Source organism: Pagrus pagrus (genome assembly GCF_965226575.1).
Source record: "Pagrus pagrus genome assembly, chromosome: 1".
Taxonomy (NCBI): Eukaryota; Metazoa; Chordata; class Actinopteri; order Spariformes; family Sparidae; genus Pagrus; species Pagrus pagrus.
Window position 1 is genome coordinate 27,499,317 of NC_140185.1, and position 27,440 is coordinate 27,526,756.

General features: G+C 41.4%; 1 protein-coding gene across 1 annotated transcript; it reads right to left on the reverse strand.

Annotated features, from left to right (window-relative positions):
- Positions 1-8,728: 8,728 nt before the first annotated feature.
- Positions 8,729-27,203, reverse strand: fam120b (family with sequence similarity 120 member B). The gene is made up of 15 exons (XM_084361532.1): positions 27,139-27,203; positions 26,617-26,754; positions 25,922-26,112; positions 25,582-25,715; positions 25,249-25,371; positions 24,867-25,058; positions 24,458-24,728; positions 24,185-24,368; positions 23,692-23,793; positions 23,278-23,450; positions 21,211-21,303; positions 16,522-16,728; positions 15,456-15,603; positions 11,226-11,502; positions 8,729-11,107 (listed from the first exon to the last, which is right to left on the reverse strand). The coding sequence occupies exons 2-15, from the start codon at positions 26,750-26,752 to the stop codon at positions 11,077-11,079; spliced, it is 2,262 nt and encodes a 753-aa protein (XP_084217658.1). The 5' UTR covers positions 26,753-26,754; positions 27,139-27,203; the 3' UTR covers positions 8,729-11,076.
- Positions 27,204-27,440: the final 237 nt, after the last annotated feature.

The window sequence follows — 27,440 nt, forward strand, 5'->3', positions numbered from 1 at the left end:
AACCAAGATAACTTCACAACTGCTCGAGACAGAGCCGAGAACAGGAATCTGGAAGAAAACAGAATCAAAATGAATCTGCACCGCGTATAGAAACACTTCTAGATATTAAAATATGTAAGATATATAATTAATACCTATAATTTAATAAGAATCCCTTACTGTGTGTGTTTGCCACTAAGTACAGTAGTTCAAAGATGAATGAGGATGTGGGTCTGTGAACTGTGATGGATCTTTACACCACACAGTTTGAGTGATAAACTTTCTGTTTCCTTGTACGCACATCTGACTCCTCTTCCTCCTGTTTCCTGTCCTGTCAGACTTCTTTGCAGATGTCAGCTATTCCCCAGTTTTAACGATTAACTTGCTAATCCAGCTCCCTGTTGCAGTAAAATGAAATGGACAAAGCATGGCTGGCCAAGCATCAGGTCATGACGGGATGTTGCGCCCACATCTTTGTAAAGCCCTGTCTCCACCACTGGAGACCACTAGCTTTCGTCAAGCCAACCGTGTTCTGGGCCAACAGAGAGCGGGACTACAGCAGGACGAGGAGAGTCCTGCTGTAGGATTTTATTTTCTAAAAGTAGCTGGCAATGATACGGGGCTGCTGATGGATGTGTGGGTAGTGGTTCAATTGAAAAAGAATAGCTCGGAGCAGCTCAATTAAAATAAACAGTAAATCAACATGAATGAAGTAATGCATTTTTTGGAACAGTGCACTCGGTTGAAATTCAAAATTGTGAATTGTAAACGAGCAAGTTGATTTTAATCTGCGTGGACTGAACTTTGAACTAGTTCCTGAGTTGTGTGAACATGCACAATGCTGCAATCAAGCTGATTTCTCATATAAACTGTGGGCAACGTCGCTTTTTCACACATGTAGCATATAACAGGAGACTCTCCACGTCAGACGCGTTCTCACCTACTAGAAAAATACTCTGTTTGGTAGAGCGAGCAGGAGGAGGACGACTTATCATTAATGATGACTGTTTCTGCATTGACATCGATATTATATGACTGATCTATAATGCATTAGCTAATTATCAATCAACCATTTAAAAAGCCTATCATTTCAGTTTTTTTGGGTTATTTGGGTGAACTCACCCTGTAATGCTTAACCGTCAACTCAGCCACATGTTCTGTTATTTATCCACCTACTGATTTAAGGGTGATTGCACAGGACATTTGTACAAGTGAACCCTGCTTCCCACACACACACACACACACACACACACACACACACACACACACACACACACACACATACACACACACACACATACAGTCACATACCCACAAACAGGCACACAGCTGTCAAGCAGACGGACTAAAATTCACAGACATTGAACATGTCTTAAGAATCAGAAAGTCTCTTGTCTTGTGGGATGAGAAATACACAACTAGTCAACATTAACACTAATAACAAAAGCATTACTTATGGGAAATGTGACTGTATATCTGAAGTTCGTCTGATAGTGGAGACAGTGGTGAGAGACCAACAAAATGGGAAAGAATTTAGGTGGTTGACATTGAGCCAAGATCATAATTTGGGCTCAAACTCAAAACACCACAACATGGAATGAGTCTCTGCCTCTCTCAGCCAAACAACCAGGAGGCTTCACTCAGACCCACACTGTTGTAATGGAGGGGATCCCTCAGTGTTTTTTTTAAAAAACAGATTACATATTATGTCTTCGGTCTTAACACACACAGTTATTTGGTTATTTGGGTGAACTCACCCTTTAATACATGTTTGAAGTTAGTCTATAACTTTTAATAAGACTCATCTGAACTTCATACTATCCCAGCATGATCACAAACATGATTATGTTGACATACAGAGCTGATGTATGTATCATCCATATATCCGTTTGTGGACTTGCTCTCCGGATCTGGGTCGCAGTGGCAGCAAGCCATGCAAGGTAGCCCATCTGTCCTTCTCTTTAGCCACACTCTGCAGCTCTTTGTAAAGGATGCAGAGGAGTTCCCAGGCCAGATGGGATATGTAATCCCTCAAACGTGTTCTGGGTCAGCCTGTCCTTCCACACGCACAGAATACCTTCACATGAAGGCATCCTGCTCAGATGCCTGAACCACTGACTCTTTGACACGAAGAAACAGTGATTGTACTCTGAGCTACATCCAAATGTCCAGATGTCCGGCCTCTCACCCTGCCTTTGAGTCCGGCCCTTTAGAACAACTAGAAACAAAACTTCAGTTCAGAAGACAATGCCTCTTAAGAATGAGTTCTGATCAAGTATACCCCAGCGCTCAGACACAACCGGGACTGTGCTTTTGCCATCAAGGCTTTGGAGCAATCTACCCGAGGAGATGAGGCTCACCCGATCAGTATCTTCTTAAAAATCACGTCTTTGAACTTATTCAAATAGACTTGCTTTTATGTGAAATAGCTTCTTCTTTTTTTTATCCGTTTTATCTGTTTTTAATTCTGGGACCCAGAGTAGAGGCACATCCATGTGTTTCTAATGGGGATCTTTAAATAAACACACCACATTCTTCGTACGTGATGCTGTCTTTTTTAACATCTTTTCTGTTATTGCCTGTATTCCTTTTGTTTGTATTTGATTAGTTTTATGTGATGTTACCCGTTTTACTGTTTATATTCCTTTGATTTGTATTCATTCAGATGTGTTGAGCATGTTGTGCTAATTGCTTTCTTGTTTTAACTTCTCCTTATTCTGGGCTTGTTTCCATTGTCTGTCAAAGCAGTTTGTAAACTGTGTTTTATGACGTGCTATATAAATCAATATAATTATTGTTTTGCATGAATTGAATAATTACAAAGACCAACTTGTGGAATAAAAGAGTGATGGACTTCATCATTCCTTCTAGTTCATGTAAAAGAGCTGGGCCTCAGTTTTAATGCTATGTTCTTTTAGCACATAGCATAGCACAGTTGATTTAAATGAATTTTGACAGTTGCAATGGGTTCACCTTCTGGAAAACTATCCACATATCATACCTAACAGATTATTTGGGATCAGATTGCGCTAGTCTTCAAAACTTTGTGGGTGTTGGTGGGAAGATTTCCTTTATCCTGTGTTGTTTTTGAGGTTTTGTGGCCTGCGGGCAAACAAGCCACAGCAGCCCGCTGTATTCAGCAGGTTCACAACAAAACACATCTCTCGTTTTTACCTCTGAAGCTCACTGCAGAAAATTATCACATTTCTGTGTCATTACAGCGATTTACGGTTTACGCATGTTATGCACCCATGGACTCGTTTTGCCATGTTACTATTTGCCACTTCACCTGCTTGTGACGCCCCTCCCTCCTCCTCACATTCCTCGAGATGGTAGAGATAGTGAGAGGATGGAAAACACATTACAAAAACACACACAAACATACATATACAAAAGAACTGGGGGTCCCCGGAGAGGTATCTCAGAAGAGATGGGCTGACATATGGCCAGCAGCCCACTACACTGGGTGGAGAAGGGTGTGTGTGTGCGTGTGTGTGTGTAGTGGGTAGGTGGGGCCAGAGTGTGTTTGTGTGTGTGTGAGGGTGGGGCTGCTGAATGGTCTGAGGGTGCAGATGAATAGACCAGTGGTTAGAGACAGTTGAAACTCAGTATTCATTTTCACTGTTGCCCTGCTGCCGTTTGTGTGTGTGTGTGTGTGTGTGTGTGTGTGTGTGTGTGTGTGTGTGTGTGTCTGTGTGTTTAAGCACAGGATATGCATGTCTGTTTCTGTGAATTCAAAATTTAATCACGTAAATATTTTCAATTTCCAACATCTTTTATGTTGCTCTAAACTTTTTTTCTCATTTTTGATTTTTCATGTGATTAAAGTGAAGTCTTTGATAATTGCGCTTTTCAATCATTGGAATGAATTTCTCCACATGACCACAGCAAAACAAAAACCCAATGAAGAAAAAAACGCCCTAACAACGGACATGAAAATCTGACAACAGATTTTAGCACAAACAAAAACATCTTTTTCTTCAAACCTTAATAACCGCTAATATGTTTCCATTTTTTTCAGGCAATTTAATTGTACACTGTTTGCATCCTGGTTTGTAAATGACCTGGCTGGGTTAGACTGTCTCCTCAAGACAACAGCTACAGTATAAAGACAAAAAAAAAAAAAAAATCAAATAAATGGGGTAACGTAGGAGCAGGTCGTCTTCGAGGGTCAGCCTCATTGCATCAACATGTGGGAATTCCTCCACTCTGCCAGTCAATTCCTAAACATGAACACATACAAACACACACACACACACACACACACACACACACACATACACACACAGAGCCAGGGGTTGTTTGACGGGCTATTTGACTGAATGGCCTATTGCCATGGTTACAGCAGCACTCCATCAGTCCATTCAAGGAACAGATGGCCGATGTGCAACAGGAGGCATATGTTTCAATGAACACACACACACACACACACACACACACGTATTCACACACATAAACACACACCCACGGCACTCTGTCACACACACACACACACACACACACACACACATGCATGGATGCGCCCCCGCTCAGAGGGAGGGTATTGAACAACCAGCAGCATATGTTCCACTAGTCAGAGAGCATTCATTCAAGGACAGACAGAGAGAGGAGAGGAGGAGGAGGTGGGAGGAGGAGGAGGAGGAGAGAGCGATGGAGATAGGCGAAAAGGCAAAAGAGCGAGGGAGGGATGGGTGGAGGTGAGCAGAGATAAAGGAGCTGATTGGAAGAGAAGAAGGGAGGGAGGGTCAGAGGGATCCGACCCACCTCTGGAGCCAAACACACTGGCCGAGTGTGCTGATGTTGACATGGTGGTGGGGAGAAAGGCCACACCCCCTTCTGTTGCTGTAGAGTGAAAAGCCCCTAACGACGGGCTCGGGTATGATTTATGAATTTGAACTAATAAACACTTGGTGAATGAATATTTACCTGGGTTTGATTTGAGTCTTTCTTTCAAGGAAATTCCTGTTTTTCTTAAAATTATTCATTTAGTTTTTTCCAAACAAAGTCTTAAGGATATTATTAGGTTACTGCTTATTTTATCATACATTGTTGTTATCAGATTCAAGGAAGTCAGTGCAACCGGCTGCCAATCATCAAGAAAAAGTTTTCCAAAATGTTACACTATGTGTTTAGTACAGTACACTTGTACTTCGTCTATATATTTGAGTATATTTTAATTTTATTAATTAATAATTCAACTCTTACCTCACACTGCTACTTTTTGTATTGTATTGTTTGCACATTGTCCATTATGCTGCTGTGCCAAATTGAATTAAGAAAGCAAATGGAATAATGAAGAAGGAGGATTATCTCCAAATTCTTCAGGAAAACCTAAAATCATCAGCCAGAAGAGTAAAGGAACGGCTAAATCAGGCTAGATTTGAGGTTTTGGAAAGGCCTTCCCAAAGTCCTGACTTGAACCCCATCGAGAACATGTGGACTGTGCTGAAGAAACAAGTCTGTGCCAGGAAGCCAACAAATTTAGCTGAACTTCACCGATTCTGTCAAGAGGAGTGGTTAAAAATTCAGCCAGAGGCCCACCAGAAGCTTGTGGATGGCTCATCAAAAGCACCTAATTAAGGTGAAAATGGCCAAGAAACATCTAACCAAATATTAGAAGTACTGTTTGTATATTTTTGACACAGCAGATGTGCTCCACTCATTCCATCACAGAGAAATGAGAGCTGTAGAAATCATTGGAAGTGAAGACTGCCATGATGTGCATGTTCAACCTACGTTGAAAGTTACTGGTCACTGTAGTCATCCCTCTTTCCTTTACCGTTATCCAAATCGAGGTAATCTCCTCCAAAGTCGCAATGTTTTGAGTATTAAATTCTCTTTTTTGGTTTCAACAGACGGAGGTTTACTTCCATGATAGTTGTGTGTATTTTCGGTGCGGTGACAAAGTGTCAGTGTAGCACTAGTAGAAGAAGTCGCTTCTCGGACAGGATGAAAAAAATGAATGACTACTGCAAATAAAAACATTTTCAACGTACATAAGACATGAATATCATATTAAAATAGAATACAATCCTCTGACAGGATGACTTCAGTCACTGTCAAAGTGGTGAGTAAGTAGAATGGCATCTGAAGGAAAATGAGATCAAAACATTATTTTAATCGTTTCGTTTTTTTCTGTTGAATGTTAAAGTTTCAGTTGTGATTACAAACAAACAAAGAACAAAGTGTCTGACAGTTAATCCTTCATGATCAGCTGCAGACATGGTTGGTGTTTTAGTAAAGGAGGCGAGAGATCAAACACATTTTAGATTATGGTGGTAAAGCTGAAGTCAGTCCGTTTGTTCGATTTTCTCTCTTTTCCCATCACAATCTTCCTTTTTTTAATCACCTCCTCTCTTTTTCTCTGTCCAAGTCCACTAACTACTACATTAAGCAGGAGTCTAGAGTGCGCTGGGACCAGTTACTCACACACACACACAAACAGAGAGAGAGAGAGAGAGAGAGAGAGAGAGAGAGAGAGAGAGAGAGAGAGAGAGAGAGAGAGCAGTTTGGGAGTTGTTCGCTCTGTGTTTTGGCCTCAGCTAAAGAAAGGAGTTTATATTTATAGACCCCGCTGTAAATACAGCAGGGTTATATTTGGTCACTATGGCTCGTCGTATTTTTGGACGCCTGTGTCAGTTCGGTGCGTGCCTCTGTAAAATCGACTAAAACAACTACAAAATAACAGCGCCGTTTCTGTCGCCAGGATTCTTTCTGTGTTTGTATACAGACACACACACACACACACACACACACACACACACACACACACACACACACACACACACATAAATAAAGCGGTTCATTTACAAAAAGATCCTCTGAGAATGATTTGCGAGTAAATGCATTTCTAAATGTGTTTAATGAGTCTTCCTCTGCGATCCTGAAGCTCACACACTGTGTACGAAGGTGAAAACACCAATTGGGAGGTTTGTACATAACAACACTTTAATCTGAAGGTACTTGTTAACTCACTAGAACACATGTTATTCAACATATAATAATAACAATTACCTTATATAACAGCTTGTTTGGTGGCACTTTGCTCATGTGTTAACCAGCAGTGTTGTGGTGGAGCTAAATCTGTGTCTCCTCTCACATTTTCTCCCAAAAGGTTGTAATTGGACGCTGCTCAGAATCTGAACAAACAAGGGAGCATCATCTGCCTCGTACATCACTTACTGACAACCCTCCTCCTCCCCGAGAGTCAACAGCCCTTCTAGTTTCTCTGCGAGGCTGGACTCAGGCTTAGTGGGGCTTTCAGCTAAATGTTAAGGTCAGCATGCAGTGCCAAGACGCGGATGCTGAGCAGGCATGATGTTTACCATCAGTGTCAGCACGGTCACATGTGCTAATTAGTACAAAACACGAAGTACAACAGACGCTGATAGGGACGTCCTTTTTGCACGTATTTGCTCATAAAGCAAAGTATTGGACAAATAACATTTTTGGCCAGATGACTGATTTTTTTCCACATGTGCACACCAGAAGACAAGAGCACATATTGCAGGGCATGAGCCACAGGATGGAGCACTGACTGGTAGCTGGAGAGGAGCCAGGTCAACACCTGGGCACTGCCGAAGTGCCCTTAAGCAAAGCAGCGAACCCCTTACTGCTCGGGGTGCACCGCAATGTGTCTAACAGTCCTGTTTGTGCATGTCAGCAGTTCGTTGAAGCGGGTTTGTGGTCATGATGGGATCCACTCAGGTGCCACCCTCTGTGGAACCACTGGACACCACAAGGGCTTAAATCAAATCCCATCGGTCCAGCTGGGTCACACAAACGGGTGCCAAGTTTGGTGAATTTGTCAAGACGAAAGCCTCATAAAGTTTAGATAAGACTGAAAGATTGTGCTGAATGACTGCCACCGGAGAGGAAAGAGGCCTGAGCCAATCCCTGGGAGGAGGCCTCCAGAAGGGGTTTGACTGTTTGTCTCCCTGTTGCAGGAGGGACCACGCCCAGACCTCCACCGCACACACACACAGGCACACACGCAGGAAGCTGATCTGACAGGCGGCCAACAGGGTTTCCTGTGGTTGAGGCAAGACTACCGACTCAAATTGCTTGTGTTATTAACTCTTCAGTCTTACCCTTTTCCTCTCCTCTAAATCCACCTCCTCTCTTCTCTCCACTCTCATCCTGTTCTCTGTTGTTTTCTCTATTCTTAGCCTTCCACCTCCCCGTCGTCCCACTCCTCTGATGTGTTTCCCTCGTCTTCTTTGTTTCCCTCATCTCAGTGTTTACTTATCCTCTCTCCTTTACACTCCTTCATTTCCGTCTTCCATTTTGTTTTTTTCCCCTCTTCCTCCCTTTTTAACCTTCCATCTCTCGCTTCCTCTTCACCACAGAAAACATCCCTCCTCCTGTTATTGTTATTATGTAGAAGGGGCAACTTGACCAAAGTCATGGATGTGTGTTGCGTGCCCCACCCTTGTCGCCCCTCCTCACATACACACCCACACCCACTCCGCTCACCACAGCTACTAACCCAAAACACACTCACGCTGCTCTGTCGTTTCTTCTAAGGATCTACCGCCTCTGGATTGAGAGCAAAGTCAGGGAGTGGACGCTTTGGTCACAACTCCTTACAAATGTTTTACATGTGATACTAATAATCGCTCAGATGCCGGAAAGTGGACCTGGATGTAGATGCTTTTGCAGTGAGCCAACATGGCTGTCACAGGGTGCAAGTTTCTGTCTTTAGTTTCCATCAGACTCAGAGACAAGTGTTTGAAATGATTCATGTAAAATTAGGTTTATTTGCAAAGCTGTACAAAGCTCCTGCAACCTTTATGTGAAATAGACATGGTTGAAATATACAGCACACACAAGATTATGATATTCAATGACATTAAAATGTATGTACATAATGATCAAACTAGCAACAGACACTGGTAATCTAGTCAGGCTGACAGCCAGCCACCAGTCTCCATTATGGACGAAATAAATCAATAAACTCGTGTTTTGTCCTGTTATTGGCAATTGCGACCCAGGAAAATGGAAACAATTCCTGTTGTCTTTGCAACAGTGGCGCCAACAATAATAGCACTTGGAAACGCTAGAGGGGCAGAAGTTGTCTGTTTCCCCTTTAAATATCTAATAAGCCTCAACGCTCAACTTCAACTTCTCTGTTGGTGCTGCCACTGGAATGAAAACAAAACCCCTCTGCCCTGCATAATGCTGGAAGTTTCATGTTCGGCAGCGACTAAAGAGGGAGAATCAAACACAAAAGATCACCTTGATGTATTAAAACTATTCTATTTATTACACACTAAATAACATTTTGGTCTGTACGAAATTTAAGAATTATAAATTTAAAAAAAGATTGTGACACAACAAAAGTCTGTCGATGTGCTGAGGCGCATCTGTAATATTTACCTCCGCCAAGGAGGTTATGTTTTCACCCGTGTGTGTGTTGGTTGGTAGGTTGTCAGCAGGATTACACAAAAACTACTGAACAGATTTCCATGAAACCTGGATGGAGGATAGACTCCATGAACTTTTGGTGCTGATCCAGATAAAGGGACGGATCCTGTAATTTTTTCACTGTCTTTTTGTTTTCATTAATTTCTCAGGGAATAACACATGGATCAGGATTAAAAAAAAACTGGTATATTTAAGTGGCTGGTATCTATGAATCAGTACAGTTAAAGTATGAAGATAAATGGGACTGTTGGCTACCGAGTGCCATCTAGTTCTTACTAAAGTCTCCAAGATCTGCACTCCTTCAGCATTGTTGACGCTCACTTGTTTTAGGATTGAACCTTCCCCACTGATAGGCATGTATCTCCAGTCTGTAGCTTCAGCTTGTATACGTTTGTATCACTGTGTCATGAGTTGACTACAAGGAACAAGCTAATGGACTCTCACCTCAGCCGTCATGATTTTCTACGATTTCTTCCCTTATTTGTTTCCACCGATAAGAAGTTCACTCACATTTCATTTCTGCTCTGCTGATAGGCAAAGACACACACACACACACACACACACACACACACACACACACACACAGGAATGACAGCACTTAGGCTGTGGAACTTTCTCTGCATCCTTTTCCTCTCTGGTGGGTTTTACGACGTTCACGTTGCTACAGGAAGACAGTCAGCATGACTGTACAGACTATACATTCCTCATCAGCACACTTACATGAGTGGTTGTTCACCTACATAAAAAAGGATGTGCCAACATTCAGAGTTTTTGAGTTAACCAACAAGAACTAAGGCTGGGGTATTGTGAAATTTACATATCAATCCACATTATTGGAGTTATGTGAGATGTTATATTTTCTTGTCCTGTGCCATTTCAACCACAGGAATTAAACATCACATTAAATTAAAAATATTTGCAACCAGAGGCCTCTATGAGTAGAGTTAGCGTTGTCAAGGATAGCTCAGTATCAAGACAATTTATTTGTAAGCAGTAAAAAATTTTAAAAAAAGAAACCTCTGTCTTTATTAGTTTGAACTCATGTTCAAAAGCAGAAACTCATGTTGCTTCACTTTGTCACAAAAGGCTCTTGGTATCAGTTTATAGAAGTGTGTAAATCTCTCGTACTGATGCCCGACTCTTTCAGCTGAAATTCGATACCAGCATTACAGTTTCTCCAGTCCTTTAAAAGGATTATGCCACTGGATACACTCGGCTTTTAAGATCTTTGCTCTTTTTATTGTCACAGATAAGAGGTAAAAGCAAGCTTGAGGATTAAGCATTAATCCACCTCTCAGTGCATGATTGAAGAGGCTCACTTCTATTTGTCTTGTGAGTGCTCACACACATTCTCCATTTTTTACAGTAAGACAGGTAAGTTGCCCTGAGACGAAGGAGAGGCTTTAAAATGCTGAATTTCAAAGAATGAAAAAAAAACCCAACAACTTTAGGTTAAACTGGCAAATTAAATAATGCTTTCCTAATCTTTTCACTCTGCCTCCTCTTGATCCCCATTTCTCTACTCACAGCATCCTTTAGACAAACATTCCTGACAGTTAATTCACTAATCAGTTTGTTCAGAGAAATTTGATTCCTTCGCTCCTTTCATCATGTCTTTCCCATCCTCTTAACTCTTCAAATCCTCCCCTCTAATCCTCCTCTTCTCTCCTCTTACGTCCCTGGTGCAGGAGGCTGCGACCATCTGAGAGGAGAGAGGAGAAAGGAGAGAGGAGAGGAGAGAGGAGAGGAGACACATTATACAACAGTTAAACAGAAAAAACAGAGACAGAGAAGACATTTTAGTTTCATACTGGTGTTACCTCGGAGCCAGCCGGTATCTCCCTCTGTTGCGATTCGATCGACCTCTGGACTGTTTTGGAGGACGGCTCACGTTCGGGGGCTCTCCATCGTAGAAGTTAGGATACGAGTGAAGATGAAAATGTTGGCCTCCTCCTCTGTGTCCTCCTCCCTCCCACGGTCTTTCTCTGTCTTCATATTCACTTCGGTCTCCTCTCGCCTCCCCTCTTCCCCACCATCCTCCTCCATGTTGATGGCCTTGTGTCATCTCTCCTCTTTCCCTCCAGCTCTCATCACCACCTGAAAGTGATAAATTCAATATTTAAATGGACAGGATAACCTATTTTCTAACAATGAGCCATAAGACCCACATGAACATGATATTTTGTGCCTTAGTTGAAACAATTTTGGTTATTTCACATACGAGAGTTAGATTACAATCAGTCCAAACTGGCCACTGGAAATCAAGTCTGACTGAACAGCACCAAGATGAAGCAGATATCTGAGGTTTGGGGATTTAAAACTATTTTCTCCACTCAGCACTTACTTTAATTGTTGCTTATTTAGTCATAAAAATTCACAAAAACAGAGAAGCACTTCAACCAAAATATTTGGTGCTTTAAACAGCAAAAGGCAGCATACAGGAATTACGAACACGATTCTGCCATATCATCCCATTTTAAGTTATATAAGACAAACCTGTTAGCAAACAGTTTCCTTTTTACACGTCAAGCAGTAACACAGCAACATTAGCAGCTCATATGAAGTCAGGTTTCTCCTTTCAACTCTGTTTGTGGTCAGTCTATTTAACACCTAATGCTCCACTATGTTCACCAGCTGAGGCATTTATTTTGAGCATTTAAGGACTCAATGATTGCTCAGTAAGAGAGCGTAACGATTAATAAATAAGTTGTCAACTATTACATTAATCTCTGACTAATTGGTTTTGGTTGAAGACGTCATCTTGGGCTTTGGGAATATCTGATCCATTTTTTTCCTGCCATTTTATAGACCAAACTCCTAACTGAACCTTAACATCCTTGAAATAATCAACAGATTTATCGACAATGAAACAATTGTTTGTTCATCACCAGTTAAATGCCCAACTCTCTACAAAAAGTACCAGCAATTGTTTCTCTCTCTCTCTCTTACACACACACACACACACACACACACACACACACACACACACACACACACACACACACACACACACACACACACACACACACACACACACACACACACACACACACACACACACACACACACACACACACAGCGCATGCCTTTAAAGCCTGTCCGCAATTATTTCAAGGCTACCCACAGAACAGCAATAAACAATGAAAAATCCTATATCACAGCAGACTTACACACTCATCAAGTCCGACAAACGCTGCCAGTTCGAGCAGAATTATTCAAAAAAACGAGAAAAGTTTCGTGAAGCTGAATTCTCACAGACCTCCACGCCAACTGTCATCTGACAAATAAAGAAAACCTCAACTAAGATAAAACATATTTCTATGCATGGTAGTACATAACCTTTGCTCTTCTATTTGTTACAAAATGAATTAAAGGAAAAAGCTAAATGTTTCCCAAATGCTTGTGACTTCACTTTGACAGATGTGGCTGATTTTATGCCAATTACAAAGTGCTTGAAACTTTAGACCTCACCAACTGGGAGCTGCTCCCTGCTCGACCAATGCAGGCTGCCGTTCTCCCATCAATCCACTCACTGAGTGCGAAAGTGCAGGAAAATAAGCACATGAAAGCATGCCATGCATAAGTGAATGTGTCAGTCGGGCCGCAAGCACCAAAACGTTTTAAAGCTCTATTGCTGTTGTCAGCATGTCTTTTTGAGACAAATTCAACAGATCGAGAGTCTGAATTAAACCAAATGAGGGAGACAAATAAGATCAGAGTTAGACAAGCTAAAATATGTTCTTCCTATGTCAGAGGAGAGTAGAGGTACACCGCTAGAGTAAAATGTACTCCACAACGAATCTAAGATGAGGTTGTTTTCATTGACTTTTTGTCTTTTTGAGGAGACGTGGGAGAGCAGCTAAACTGGATTCACTGTTGGAGTGTAATTGCAAGGGCAGGCGGGCAGAGGAGATATTTGCTGAGGAGACTAAACATCAGGCCTGATTCCAAACAAAAACCAAACCGGGCCCTCAACGATACCACATAGCGCCACCACTACTCTCACGCACACACATACTCTCTGTCTCTCTCTCTCACTCTCTCTCTCTCACACACACACACACACACTCCATATCCCCCAAGTTCTGTAGTAATGATTGGTGTCTGCGTCTGGCAGAAATGAAACACTGAGGTATAAAGACTGTATAGCCTTCCATCTATAAAACCAGAAACATCCTCATGAGACCCACAAGGGTTGACTTGGGCAAAAAGCAGACAGTTCGGCGCAATTCGGAGACTCCTCTAACATGGCACAGAGAGAAAACGCTCCCAAAAGGTTTATAAGTCACAGGGTTGAGTAGAAACTACGGGTTCACATTTCATAAGCTGCTGCTGAGTCGTTTTCTGAGACTGACCGCTGAGCAGGACGGAGTCTGTGAACTACAGATGAGTCTTGTATCAACGGGGCACACAAGAGTGACGCGCATCAAATACAGAGAGGTCACATTAACACTTATGAAAGTGTGTAAGAGGCCAAATATGTTTGAAAATAGTCAGGAGATTGTGAAGGCTCGGCATGCAGCTACCAGAGAGAGGATAACTGTGAGAAATAAGAACAAGAAACAGAGAGAGAGAGAGAAGAAAAGGAGAAAGGAAAATAAATATGGAGGGGGGCGACTGTGGGGAAGGGGAGCAAAACGAGGGGAGAGACAGAAGAAAGAAGTCTGTAATCAGTTCGTCTTGTTGTGTGTCTTAAAATAGAGCTCTCTCAGCCTATAAACAGAAACCTACTATTACTAGTGCACTGACAAAGCAAGCGATCCAGGCGTGCACGTGTGCGTGCGTGTGTGTCCCTGCACGCGCGTGAAGGCCGCAGCACACATGGAGCTCGTTACAGCACGGCCCTCTGGGTAATGTGGTACTTCGAGGGGCACCAGAGAACTACAACCACAGATCAACTGTCAGATTAAAATGCTGCTTCTTTGTTCGGCTCCAGGGGAGATTTCATCAGTTTTTCATACGAGCTTCGGTGTTTTTCTATCGCTCTGATCACTGCAGGCCCGTTCAGTTTTCGGTACTCTAGACAGTGATTGGAAAAAAAGACTAAAAAAACATGAATTCTGGACTATTGGAGCCTTAAAAATAATACAGACATGATAAAATCACTTGTATGTTTGTCTTTGGCATTTTTTGTCTATTCATTGGCAGGTTTACAGTATAAATGCAGACAGGAAACATGTCAACAAAGCTCCCTGGGCAGATCTGCACTAAGGACTTTGTGGTTACGCGCTATGCTTCTTAACCACCAGGCCACCAGGGCACCCTAGAAACACCATAACATTTCTTAATTCAGGTCAAAACGTTTTTCTCTCTCTGACCTTTGTTTAAACCAGATCAAACCTCCAGATCAAAAACTTTTTCCAGGCCAAAATGGCAGCATAATTATGTTAAATGGAACGACAGAGAAACAACATCCACAGGCAGAGGGAAGAGTAAGAAAGGACAAAACATAAATCACTGTTTAAACACACAGCATCTCAACAAATATAGAGCTTTTAATCAAAACTAACTGGCTCATTTCAGTACTTAAAATAGCTCTGATTTAGTGTTTAAAATAAATAAAGTTTCATTTGAAACTGTAGGTAAATTTAGCTTATTTAAAAGACACATATAGGACACTTTTATCACACAACAAGGTTTCCATTAACTTTGTAACAGAGTCGTTTTTAAATGTTTTAGATAGACTGTCTGTTCATTTTCAGTCATGGTGCTCCAACCAATTTGATGTTTCTGCTGCGCTTATTTTTTGCACCCTGTCGCTTTCCAAATCTACTAAACAGCGACACATAACCACAGGTCAGACTAACTGCTACTTTTGAGTGGCCCAACTTTTATATAAGGTCTCCAACCTGGTGTTAGTGAAGACTGTTGTTACAAATGAGATGTGTATGCACTGAAAAGACACAATTTGTACAAGTTGTATGTCAACTGGTACGTGATGCAGGGCTTTTCTAAATATAAGCTATTATAAACAAACATTGTGATTGGTTGTATATAGCAACATCAGGTGGCTGAAGCTGCAGGTGGGTAGTGTTTGTCCAAAGTCTCACCTGTGTGTCTTCCTCTGAATCCTGCTCCTGGTGCGGTTTTATGACTTTGTTCTGGCGCCATGGGTCTGGACTGCAGGACTCTGCCTCGCTTCCTGCAGGTTTCTATAAGTTTCTCTCTCAGGCAGAGAAACTGGGACAAACAGGACGACTGGAGATAGACAATAATACAATTTGAATTACACATAAACGTTAGACATGATTAAAGGAACAGTTGAACCATGAATGAAAATTCAGTCATTTCTCACCCCCATGCTGATGGATCGTTGGTAAAGTGGTAGAGTTTCAAAGTCCAAAAAATATTTCTGGAGCTTCACAAGAAAACAGCGTTTGCAGCATTCTCCAAAACAACTGAAGAAGAAAGCGACTTTATACTTTACATTTCTATTAACAGGCCAAAATGGTAACTGAAAACACAGCTCGCCCAATGTGATCCATGTATCCAGAAGCCCCAAGATCCCAAACTGATTTAAAAATATGTTACGTACAGCCTTTTCTAAGCCAAAATCTTCTCACTAGCTGATAAGCTTAAATTGTTAGCATGCACCCCATCTAATCGACTGTGTCAAGTGTGTAAATAACATCTTTTCCCGGGACTTCCAGAGACTTAGATTAGACCAAATTAACTGTAAGGAGCCATTTCGTTTCTTTCGGTTGTTTTTATATGTTATACGTTAAAAGGACCTCGTCTACTTCAGCTGTTTAGGAGAATGCTGCAACGCTGTTTTGCTGCGAAGCTCCAAAAATGTTTTGTTGACTAAAAAAACTTCACCCGGCCTTCCAGCGGCATGGGAGTGAGTAGAAAATGACTGAATGTTTATTTTAGGGTGAACTTATCCAAAGCACGTATCTCAAAAGCATGCCGTTTTTATGTGGTAAGAAAATAATACAGATCAAATCATACAAGTACTACAACTACAGTACTTGTAAGATTTGATCTGTATTATTTTCTTACCACATAAAAGTTGTAACAGAAAACAACTTTGTCCCTTTTTTTCTTCCTCAAAATCCTGTCACACACACACATACACACACAAATTCCCCTTTTTGTTTGTCTGTCTCCACTCACATCGCCTTCCAGCAACACAGTTTTATCCACGCCGCTATGTGCCAGCAGGTACTTTGAGTGGAACAGCCGTCCATCGAAGCTGTGCCAAGGCATCAGGGCAGCGCTGGGCAGCGGGCAGCCGCTGGCACAGTTAGCACCCAGCAGGTGGCTCAGTCCTCGGACGTAGAGGGATCCCAGCTGCACCGCACGACTGGCGAGGAAAGGCAGCTGACACCAGAGGAAGGAAAACGTTTGGTTTTACATTTGGTTAGTAGTACATTTTAAACCACACTGCCATGAATGAAGCAACAGCATCTCTCTCTCTGAGCTGCCATCAGGTCATACTCGACTTCACCACATGTGGCAATAAATTCCTTTAGCTAGAAGTTTATGCAAAGCAAACAAAGGTCATCAGCCCCCCACAGTGGCTGACCACACAGCAGATCACTGCACCACACATGGAGAAAGACCTGTTTCATCTAGTAAGATAATTAATAAACAATTAATTCTCTTTTTTTTTCCTTTCTCATCAGTATGTCCTTATCATTGTACTATATACATGTCGTTTTGGTTCATTCACCTCAGACACATTACCCTATTTATCACGACATTCACATTAATAAAGCCAGTAAAGCTTAACTTAATCGAGAAGTGGAGGTCGAGGCATCCATAACGATGTTGATAACATGTTCTTGTACAGTATCATTATTTAAACAGTCCTGTTGTAAAGAGACATCTGTTTCTTCAATATTCTTAGTGACACCATCCACAACACATTTCTTTCACTTTTGCTCACAGCTGCTAAAATAATTAGTGTTTCCCAACCCCAATTTGCGCAACCTTATCTGCTCGATCCTGACACATAAACCACACAATTACATTCCACTCAGACCACCCACTTCTCTGTCACTATCCATTTGTATTTGTTTGTATGTAAAGGTGATTGGGTGTGGTGGTAACTATATTTGACAGTAAAAAATAAGGCAATATGTAACAGATTTTTCTGAGCAATTAGACTTTTTTAGGATGAACTGATGCACAACAAATTGTTGCAACGTATGAGGCATTGAGATGAGAGGGGGAAAGGTGAGGGTGAAAAAACGTTTAGGTTAAATATTTATCTGAATGTAAATTTGAGTGAGTGTTGTAGGAAAAAAGTGAGTCAGCAAATCATAAATATACAATTAAACCCACAATTTGATAAACGACTCTGTAAAGTAGGGCTGGGCAATATATCAACCCGATATAGATATAATATATTGTTATTGCGATATGAGATTTTAAATTGTCTTAGATTGTGTGTGTGTGTGTGTGTGTGTGTGTGTGTGTGTGTGTGTGTGTGTGTGTGTGTGTGTGTGAGTTAATATTTTGTAAAATTAACAATAGTCATCCCTACTTGTCGCTAACTGATTGAGGTATTTGGTAAAAAATATTGTGATATTTGAGTCTGTCGCCCACTACAAGAATTTATGAAGTGCTTATGATGGGATTTTAGAATATATAGATATATATTGTGTACCGCACAAATGGCAGACAGCGGTCCAGTCACAGACCAAGTGATGGTTCTATCCGGACCAATGATTTATTTCTGATAAATGAATGAGAAAATGCAAAACTCGCCACGGAACATTGTTTCTTGTTTTTTCTCCTGGCGGTCGCAGCTAGAAACTGTAGACACAGCTATTCCAGTTAATACAGCGATCGTTTACCAGAACAGAGATGTGGGAATTTGGATGGAGGAAAAGTTGACACAGAAAATAGAACTTTTAAAAATGAATGGACGGATCAATATATGTTCATTCTTCAGGCAGACACTACTAGACCGTTGTGTCTCATAAGTTGTGAAACCATGGCGTTGATCAAAAGCGGGAATGTTAAGCAGCACAACAAGACCAAACATGGATCCCTTGAGGAAATATATCTAAAGACGTGGTGAGAGCACGCAAAATAACAGAGCTGAGAGCTGAGAGGTGTTGATTTTATTTGAGGACATAGGGGTTGGCTATTGGATGCAATTTAGACATTATGAGCTTCAGACCTTTGGGTAACTAGGCAATGAATTTTTATTGAAGACCCCTGGTGTACCGGGATAAAGCCTAAAATTATCCCAATATTATTTTCAGGGCATCTCGCCCAGCCCCTACAGAATGATAACATCTAATCTCTAAATAACTGACCATAAAAGTCAGCAGCATTGAGTTCGAAGAAAGAAACTGGAGGACAATAAAGGAAAAGAAGATGCTTATAAAGAGGCACAGAGCAAGCTAATGGTAATGACAGCAGGCAGATATTCTCCGTGTGTGTGTGTGTGCTTTCAGCTCGCACCTGTCTGCTCTGGCAGATAGCACTGATAACAGTGATTAGGTGTACACACACACACACACACACACACACACACACGCACACACACAGCCCTGCCTGCCACCTGCTTCCAGTCAAACACAGCTTCACCTTCTGAAAACAATGAACCACTGGACAGAAACACAAAAGCCCGAAGGCGCACACAAACACAGAGACACAAAGAGGGAGAGTAAGAAAAGAGATAAAGAGCAACGTGAAGAGAGACGGAAAAAAAGAAAGTGGTCGAGAGCAAAAAGTAGAAGAACATGAGAACACACAAAGTGAGAGGGACAAAGACAGAAACGTGTGTGTGTGTCCAGCGGGGCGGAGTGTGCTTGGTGTAAATAGCTCCATGTGGTGAGCGTCAGCCAGGACAGACAGGCGGCTGTCGCCAGCACACTCTCTCTGTCACACACACACACACACACACGCCACAATCACAGTCCCATGGGGAGGAATGTTGCAACGAAACCAACACATCCCAAAACCGACCCACAACCCCTTTCCCCTAAATACACACACACACACACACACACACACACACACACACACACACACACACACACACACACACACACACACAGTCTGACTCATTTTTTTATTCAGCTGAACACACATACTAATCTATTTTTTATCTAAAAAAGATCTTTTATGGGGTGGGGGGGATGGAGAAATAAAGAGCATGGTTTTCACTTTCAGCTTATTTCTCTCACAAACACACACACACACACACACACACACGCAATCAAATATCAAAAACTGTGTGAATACCCACATCTGGGTGTAAATGTAAGTATACTCAAGGGGTGTGTGTGTGTGTGTGTGTGCGCAGTTAACCCATACACTAGTAACTCAGTTAACCTCCCTCCTGCAGCTCTGAACCTCTCCCAGACAGCATATTCAAATCAACGCCCATCCCTAATTATTGTGTAGAAAACAGGCGAGCAGCAAAAATACAAATTACTAGACACAAGTATGGTAATTAAGCAGTAAAAATAAATGGGGCTACAACAAGGCAGCAAACAGCACGGCCATTTTCCCAGAGAATGGAAAAGCACAGCTGACTCTCCGATTCTCGTATCTGTGAGATCAACCGAGCTCACTGAAGACTGTGAGAAGTCTGATCGTTGCTGCTTTCAGTGACACTTACGATCACAACTATTGAGTGTTGTCACTATCGATCAATCCGTGAATTACTGTTTATCATTCAATCAACCCTGTATTAAAATTGTGTTTAAAAAACGTTACAAACTCAGCAGCAGTGTTGTAGTCAAGACCACCTCAACCGAGACCAAGTCAAAGCCAAACCCAGAGTTTATCGAGACCGAGACAAGACCAAGAGCAGTTCCAGCCGCACAATGCACGATACACAATAAAATGTGAAACATGCAAATCATAGGCACTCCTAAAATTGATCTGGTCTGGTCTTGGAGTAAATTCCAAAGGCCGCTTTGTCTGAGACCAGGAAGGACCTCGTAAGAATGCGGTCGGTTACGAGAAGAAGACCAAGACCTTTAAACAGTGGTCTTGAGACCAAGACCAATCTCGAGTACTACAACACTACTCAGCAGTTTAAAACCAAAAGATATTCAATTCAGGGTGATGAACACAGAAAAAAGAAGAAAATCCTCACATGTAAGAAAGAAGAAAACACATTCGCAGCATTTGTGTTTGACCAACAACTCAGTTGATTGTTGATCTGATCTATATTCTCCATCGCTGGGCAAGTTTTAAGTTCTGCAAACATCTGCAGGCAGTTTTATTTTATCTGTATTTCCGTACAGTCATCATTTAACATACTGGGATGTAACAAGATGATCAAAGTGAAGCTTTTTCTAAAATCTGTGACTCATGTTTGGCTTTCCCCTAATAAAGAAAATCTCGACTTTGATTTCCCATTATTTGATCATCAGCAATAACAAGTTCACAAGCTATCGCAGAGAACTAACTTGACCTACTTCGGCTGTGACAGCAAGAACATAATAAACCGTCAGCTCTCATGTTGTGTCTGCAAAAATATGTGCGTTCATAATTTTTTTATGTATTCTCGAAAAACTTGGAAATGTCTCCAAAATCACCATTCGCAACTGCAAAACAACTGCAGTTTAAACATTTGTCTGTTTTTCTGGAGACTCAATCAGCACTTGTATTTGTGTTTTCTCCCCGTTTGTGTCCTCACTTTCTATTACTGGAAACACTGTCTGAGCTGTGTTTGCCACAGGAGGACCTTGTTTACTGTAAACTACGGGGGACATTGTGTTCTTGCAGCAGGAAACTCAAAAACTTTCTGGACTTTTTGAGTGAAAGTTAGAAAACAGATCTGTTCCTTTAAAAAAAAGTGTGTCGTTTGAATTTGTACTTGTAACTAACCTCGATCCGTCGAAGCTCCTGAGGGGATTTTAGTCTCAGACACACAGCCTGACTCAGGTAAGCATCCAAGTCCTCGTCAGACAAAGTTTGCACCTGAAAACACACACACACACACACACACACACACACACACACACACACATACACACAACACACACACACACCAATACAGAGGTAAATATATGGTTAACCAGTTCAATCACATCTCAATGTGTCTTTCTGCGCTGTGGGTCAGTTTGTTTTGTCTGCTCTCTGTGCAACAATTCAACAGAAAGAGAAACAATGCTGGATGCAGAAACGAGGCTGCCCAGTTGTGTGTACAAAACAAACAAACGAACCCCGAAGCTATTTAAATAGACGACTGACGAGGGAATGTGAATGCAGCAGTGATCAGACAACAACAGCTACTGTTGTCTGCTCAACTTTGATTGTCCGCTCATCTAACGGTCCATCTAACAAGCTGCTCTTCTGTCTGTCTGTTGGTCCTTCATTCATTTAAATGACTGGCCCCAAGTGTCCGTCTGTCTGTTTACCCAAACCTTTGGAGGGCTGCCTGCTGATCTTTGTTTCTTTATGAGTACAACTCTGGTCATATTATGTTCTAGCATGCTAGGTTATCTGGTTTGGTAAAACTTCACTGATGGTATGTTTAACAATTAACCAGTTAGATACCAGTTAAAGCGTGTTGGGTTATCAATTACAAAAAATCCCTAGTCTGTGCCAGATTTTGACAAGGAAGAAGAATATGTAATAAAATCATATATCTGGCTCTGGTGCATCCATCTTGATGCTTTTTACCTGTCCAAAACTGTGCAAGGTCAGTCAGATTACATAAGCACATTTTAAAAACTCAAGACTTGACTTGAGATTAATTTCTTTGAAGTTATAACTTTGTTAAGGAGACATTAAAGGGTGAGACTTGTTTGTAACGGTTGATAAATCAATTTAAAGTACCATTTTTGTTTAGCTTCTGTGCCTTTATCAGGTGACGTGAGCCTGTGATCTCTGTTGTGTTAAAGCTCAATCAGATGACGTCAATGCAGAATGTACAAACCAAAAACACAAATCCCTGCGCTCTCTCGCTGACAACAAGGCATTACAAAGATTACAAACAGTACAAAAGTTTATAGTGTAAAATTTACAACCAAAATAAGGACACGATTGTAGTGAGGTGAATTAAGACATGTCTCTTAAGATATTCAAAGCCCCTGGATGGTTATCAGAGCACTTGTTGACGTCAGAGCGGCAGTTACAAAGACCAGTGTCTTTGGCTAAACTGGGCACTCAGTGGGTGACAGTGACTACCATTAAGCCACGACAAAACAACACAGAACACACCGTCAACAAGGGATGTTTGACTTCAAATCACAAGTTGACAAAAGAGCGAAATAATTGTTGTATATGTTATCGATCTAAATCCCAAATCAAAAGCTGACTTGTGTGTTTAATTGTTTCCAAATACATTTGGTCTTTATTTTCTGTTTACATAAATCACCAGGTGTAGCTTTACTACCCTGCCACTGGCATTATCTTGTCTGAAATGCCTAAATACAAACTGATTCCCTTTGTGTTCGACTGTTTCATTTAACAGCTTAACTTATCCATCAAAGGCAAAGCAAAATATGCAGCCCAACCGATGAAAGCCAAAACAGTCATATCATTTACAGTAGAGACGCTGGAACACCCAACATGACTCAAGAGAAGGCTGCAGTGGACTCAATGCTAGTATAAAATCAGAGAAAGTCACTTATATGTATTTACAATTAAAATAAAACATTTTTTTGTTTGTCATTGATCACAAACATATAAATACTGGCTGAAACATGTACATGATTTATGAGATATGAGAGTTAATAGCTCATGAATCAAATAATTAGACTGCACAGAACAAATCTTTGATTGGGGTCTTTGGTGTAACTATCTTAGAGAATTATACATGGTTAGACATGGTGTTTACACATTTTCCTGTGGTTAATAACCTCTAATTTCTTTCTCCTTCTTTCTCTCTACTGTGTTGTCATTTACTCCTGGAAACTACCTAAAAAAGCAACTAAAAGTTGACATTACCTGTAGGACTATGTAAGTGATCAGGCAGAGAGCAGCCAGCAGAGAGTCTTCAACAGCTCCATGCAACTCGGACAACTCCTGGCAGTCAAAAATTGATAAGAAGCACGTCAGGCGAAGAGCAGAAACTTCAGGACCAGTGCCGAACCATAACAAGTCTAGACTGGGCTGATCACCTACACATTCAGAGAGAGAGAAAATATTGTGCAACTTTGCGTTGGATGCAAAAACACTGCATGTTATGTGACAAATGTCTTTAATGACCACACCCAGAGGCAACTTTTCAACTTTCAGTCATTATGATGACCAATTCTGACCTTGCATCAGCTGGTTTAATTACACTGAAATCAGAATTTGTCTTAAACCGAGCAAAAGAAAACAGAGACCAGTATAAGAAGAAACTAGAGGGTACAGTACATGGGAGGCTGACTGGGAGAGGGTGGACCATGTCAGGTTCCCGCAGAGGGTTTCCAGGATAGACAAACCATTCTCTGATGGCTGGAAGGTCGACACTGTTGCCTGAAAACACACAAATAAGTCAAGGTTAGACTTGGGTTGAAACACACTGCTGTCTTGAGAAGACAAAAAAGCATTCATATCTTTATTTTTTAACTACATGAAAGCCTGTATTTCTTCTGTGCTGTGTTTACAGCATGTGTATGTCTATCCATATACAGTCAGCATAGTATGCTATGACCTCCGCTCTACAAGTTGTGTTCAAGTGCATCTTTTTTTTGCTTTTTGATGTGAGGCGACAACCAGTCAGCCCAAGACCAATCGCCACTAGATGTTTGGTGTCAGTTTATTGTGTCTGGGCCCTTTGATGTCTGGTGTTTCCAGAGGGCATGAGTATCTGTGCATGTGTGTTTATGATGTCAATATGAATTATCCAGTAAGTTGGTTGTCCTACCATCATGCCCGTGGAGCAGCAGCAGCCCATAGATGAGTTGTCTGCAGGGTTTGTAGACGAGGGCCTGGGGCAGCAATTCAGTGTCCTCCTCATCCTCCAGAGTGTTGCTACATTCAGTGACTCCCTCCCACACAACGCAGTAAACCATGAAACCCTCCACTGCTACATGCTTCTCTCTACAGGCCTGTGGAAACCACAAAGTAAAGCATAATAAGCCAACGCGTCATTTGGTATTTTAAAAACAATAGATACAGAATGAAGTACAGACCATACCTTTAATATTTCTGGACTAACATGTTTCTCAAAGGCCGGGGCAGAGGGAGGTGAAGAGATATCACCTTGTTGAGGAGCTTCCTGTCCAGGCAGTAAGTAGGAACAAATACCCGTCTTCAGGAGCTCTCTGTGAGGAGCTGACAGATTCAAAGACTGAGGGATGAGCCCAGTCTCCTGCTCCTCTCTGCCCCACAAGGAGCTCACAAGGTGGGATACAGCTAGCACCACCTGCTCCTGAGGAGCTCCATAGTGGGAAGCAGGATTGTTTAACCTGGGAAAAAAATAACATATTTAGTAATCTATTTTATTTATGTTTTTATAACAAAACATAGTCAGTAACAAACATAACATCTATTTGTCAAGGATTACAATGAGAAATTATAACACCTCAAAGTAAAACTTCAGACACCTGTATGTTGCCATGGCGTCATTCCTGATGTGCTGCATCTTCTCCTTTGACACCACATCATTACCTAGGAGACAGGCCAGCAGAGGCAGCTGGGTAACAGCCAATCCAATGGTACGGCAGAGCCTCTGTCGGTCGTACAGGACAGTGGTGAGGCTGTCTGTCCGCAGCTTTGCCACAGACAAGTAGGGTGCACTTTAAAAGAAAAAACTACATGCTAAGAACAGACACTTTATTCACACTTTCCATGACTTATCAAAAACATGAAGTCATCAAATTCACCATCTTAACTGTTAACAGTGGTGCAAGTCATTCTGAGGCAATAAAAAAATATTTTTAGAAATCAAACACAGTCTAAAAGTACAACATGATGATTTGAATAAACCTGTCGTATATGATGAAGTCTGAGTCCTGTCCCAGAATGCCCATACTGCCGTGCTGACGAGCATAGCTGGCAATCTCAAAGTCTGCCTCCTGTACTGAGCTAAACACTTCCAGACCCAATGACCTGTAAGCAACAATAAATTCTACAATAAGAACAACAGAGACAATAATTTGACATAAACAGTAATAAGAGCCATCATCACGTCAGATAAAACTCCATTAAATAAAGCTTAGTCTTTTAAATACATTAAATACATACATAATAAACATATCTCACTGTATATGTTATGTACAAGAGGGCTACTGCATCTTAAGCTGTCTTGTAAATGCTGACCTCAGAGCAAAGCTTGTGAACGTTGCCAGACCAGAAGGAAGACAGAAGAGCTCTCTGCCAGGCTGCTCTCCGTGTGTCTTCATGTGACGAAATATTTTAGAAATCTCCCCGTTTACTCTGCGTCTCCTTTTCACCTGTAGATGAAGAGGATGATGTGTACAGGAGGTGCACTGTGCAAACTTACTATAGCAGTTGAGTTAACTGATATATTCGCATCTACACTATTGTACAGAAAATAATCTGTCAATAAACTCTGTCACTAAAGTCTTTCGACAGCAATTTCAATTTGTTTAATAAAAGAAAATATTCAAACACCACAGGTTCCAGTTTCTTTCCTCACCCACTCCTCTCTCTTCTGCTCCTTCACCACCCCATCAAAGATGAAGACCAGTCTGATGCCTGCTGAGGTGAAGGCCTCCACCCAGCTCTTCAGCACATCCATGTACTCTCTCCACTGCCCTCCACACACCCAGTCCTTACATGAGTACCAGTGGCGCAGGCAGGCCATACCATCCACAACGAGAGTGGGCCCTAAATGAGGGGGACGATACAAATATAATAGAAATGTTTTTCTAGTCTTTTGTTTTGCAAAGTTTCCAATCATTCCAACATTCCCATGTAAACGTCTTGTACAACAATTTTAAAAAGTTGAATGTTTTGAGCTCCAAATGGCATTTTTATCTCCTCTGGAAATTCAAACACAGTTACATCAACCAGACAAGACACATGCATGTGTGTTTTGTTCTACATATCTCAAAACATCTGTTTTGCAACAATAATCTTAGTAATAATGTAAGTATGTTTGTTTTTTTTAGTTATCTGTGTTTAGCCATTTCCTGAAATTGATGTCTTTTAGGGTGTTCATAGAAGATACCATAGAAATAAAGTTCAGTCACTTATTTATTAATATCCAAATATCCTCCCCTGACAAAATATAGCAAAGTAGACACAAACATGGACTTCATCCGTGTTAGGATATGGTCACTGCTGATTCCCCACACTGTCATATTGCTTGCACACTGAGATGAACTCAACTGGTGGTGTTAGCTGAGGATGTGCAGTCTTGTTGGCTTCTGGCAACATGTTGCCTGGCCATTTCTCTCAGGTTCACGGTCACACAGGCTTCTGGACAGCAGCGCTCCATAAAGGACTGAAGACCTTTCACACCCATTTCTACAGAGAAGAAACAGAAATACAGAGTGAGAGTGACTTCACTGCAACATAGCAAGATGCTGATGCTAAAGTTTAAACGCTGTTTTAAACGCAGTTTTTAACGCTTTAAATTCATGTGTTGGTAACATCTAATATTGTAAGTATCTAATGAGTGAGACTGCTTCGCTTTCACGACAAACACAACGTGACAGCTTGTCATGTTAGTCAATTCAATGCTCACTGAGAATAGACCTGAATGCTAACAGTTAGCTTAGCTTCTCACCACTAAACTCATCTCTCCGAGGCTGCAGGGGTTCCTGTCCATAAAAATATAATCCCTCTAAACAAATACATGTCCGTTAATACTTTAACTATTTAGTTTTGCGTCACACAGCAAACACTTACTTCAAAATCTCGGTGTATGTGAGCAGCATGTATCCGTGCTGTGTTTACAAGGTGCAAATTCAAATTACTTCCTGTCTACGCGTGACGTCATCACGTTGCAAAACAAAGCGCACGTGCTCGGCGCCGGGAGTCCACCAGGACTACAATGCTGTAAGTTATCTGTGTGATTAATCTAAATATAAAAGACAATGGAGCCCAGAAAAGTCAAATTTATCCTCAAACACGAACTAAACAGCTGATTGAGATAATTGTGCTGACTCTGTAATTAACAAATAAACATCTTAACGTGGCCTGAATGAGAA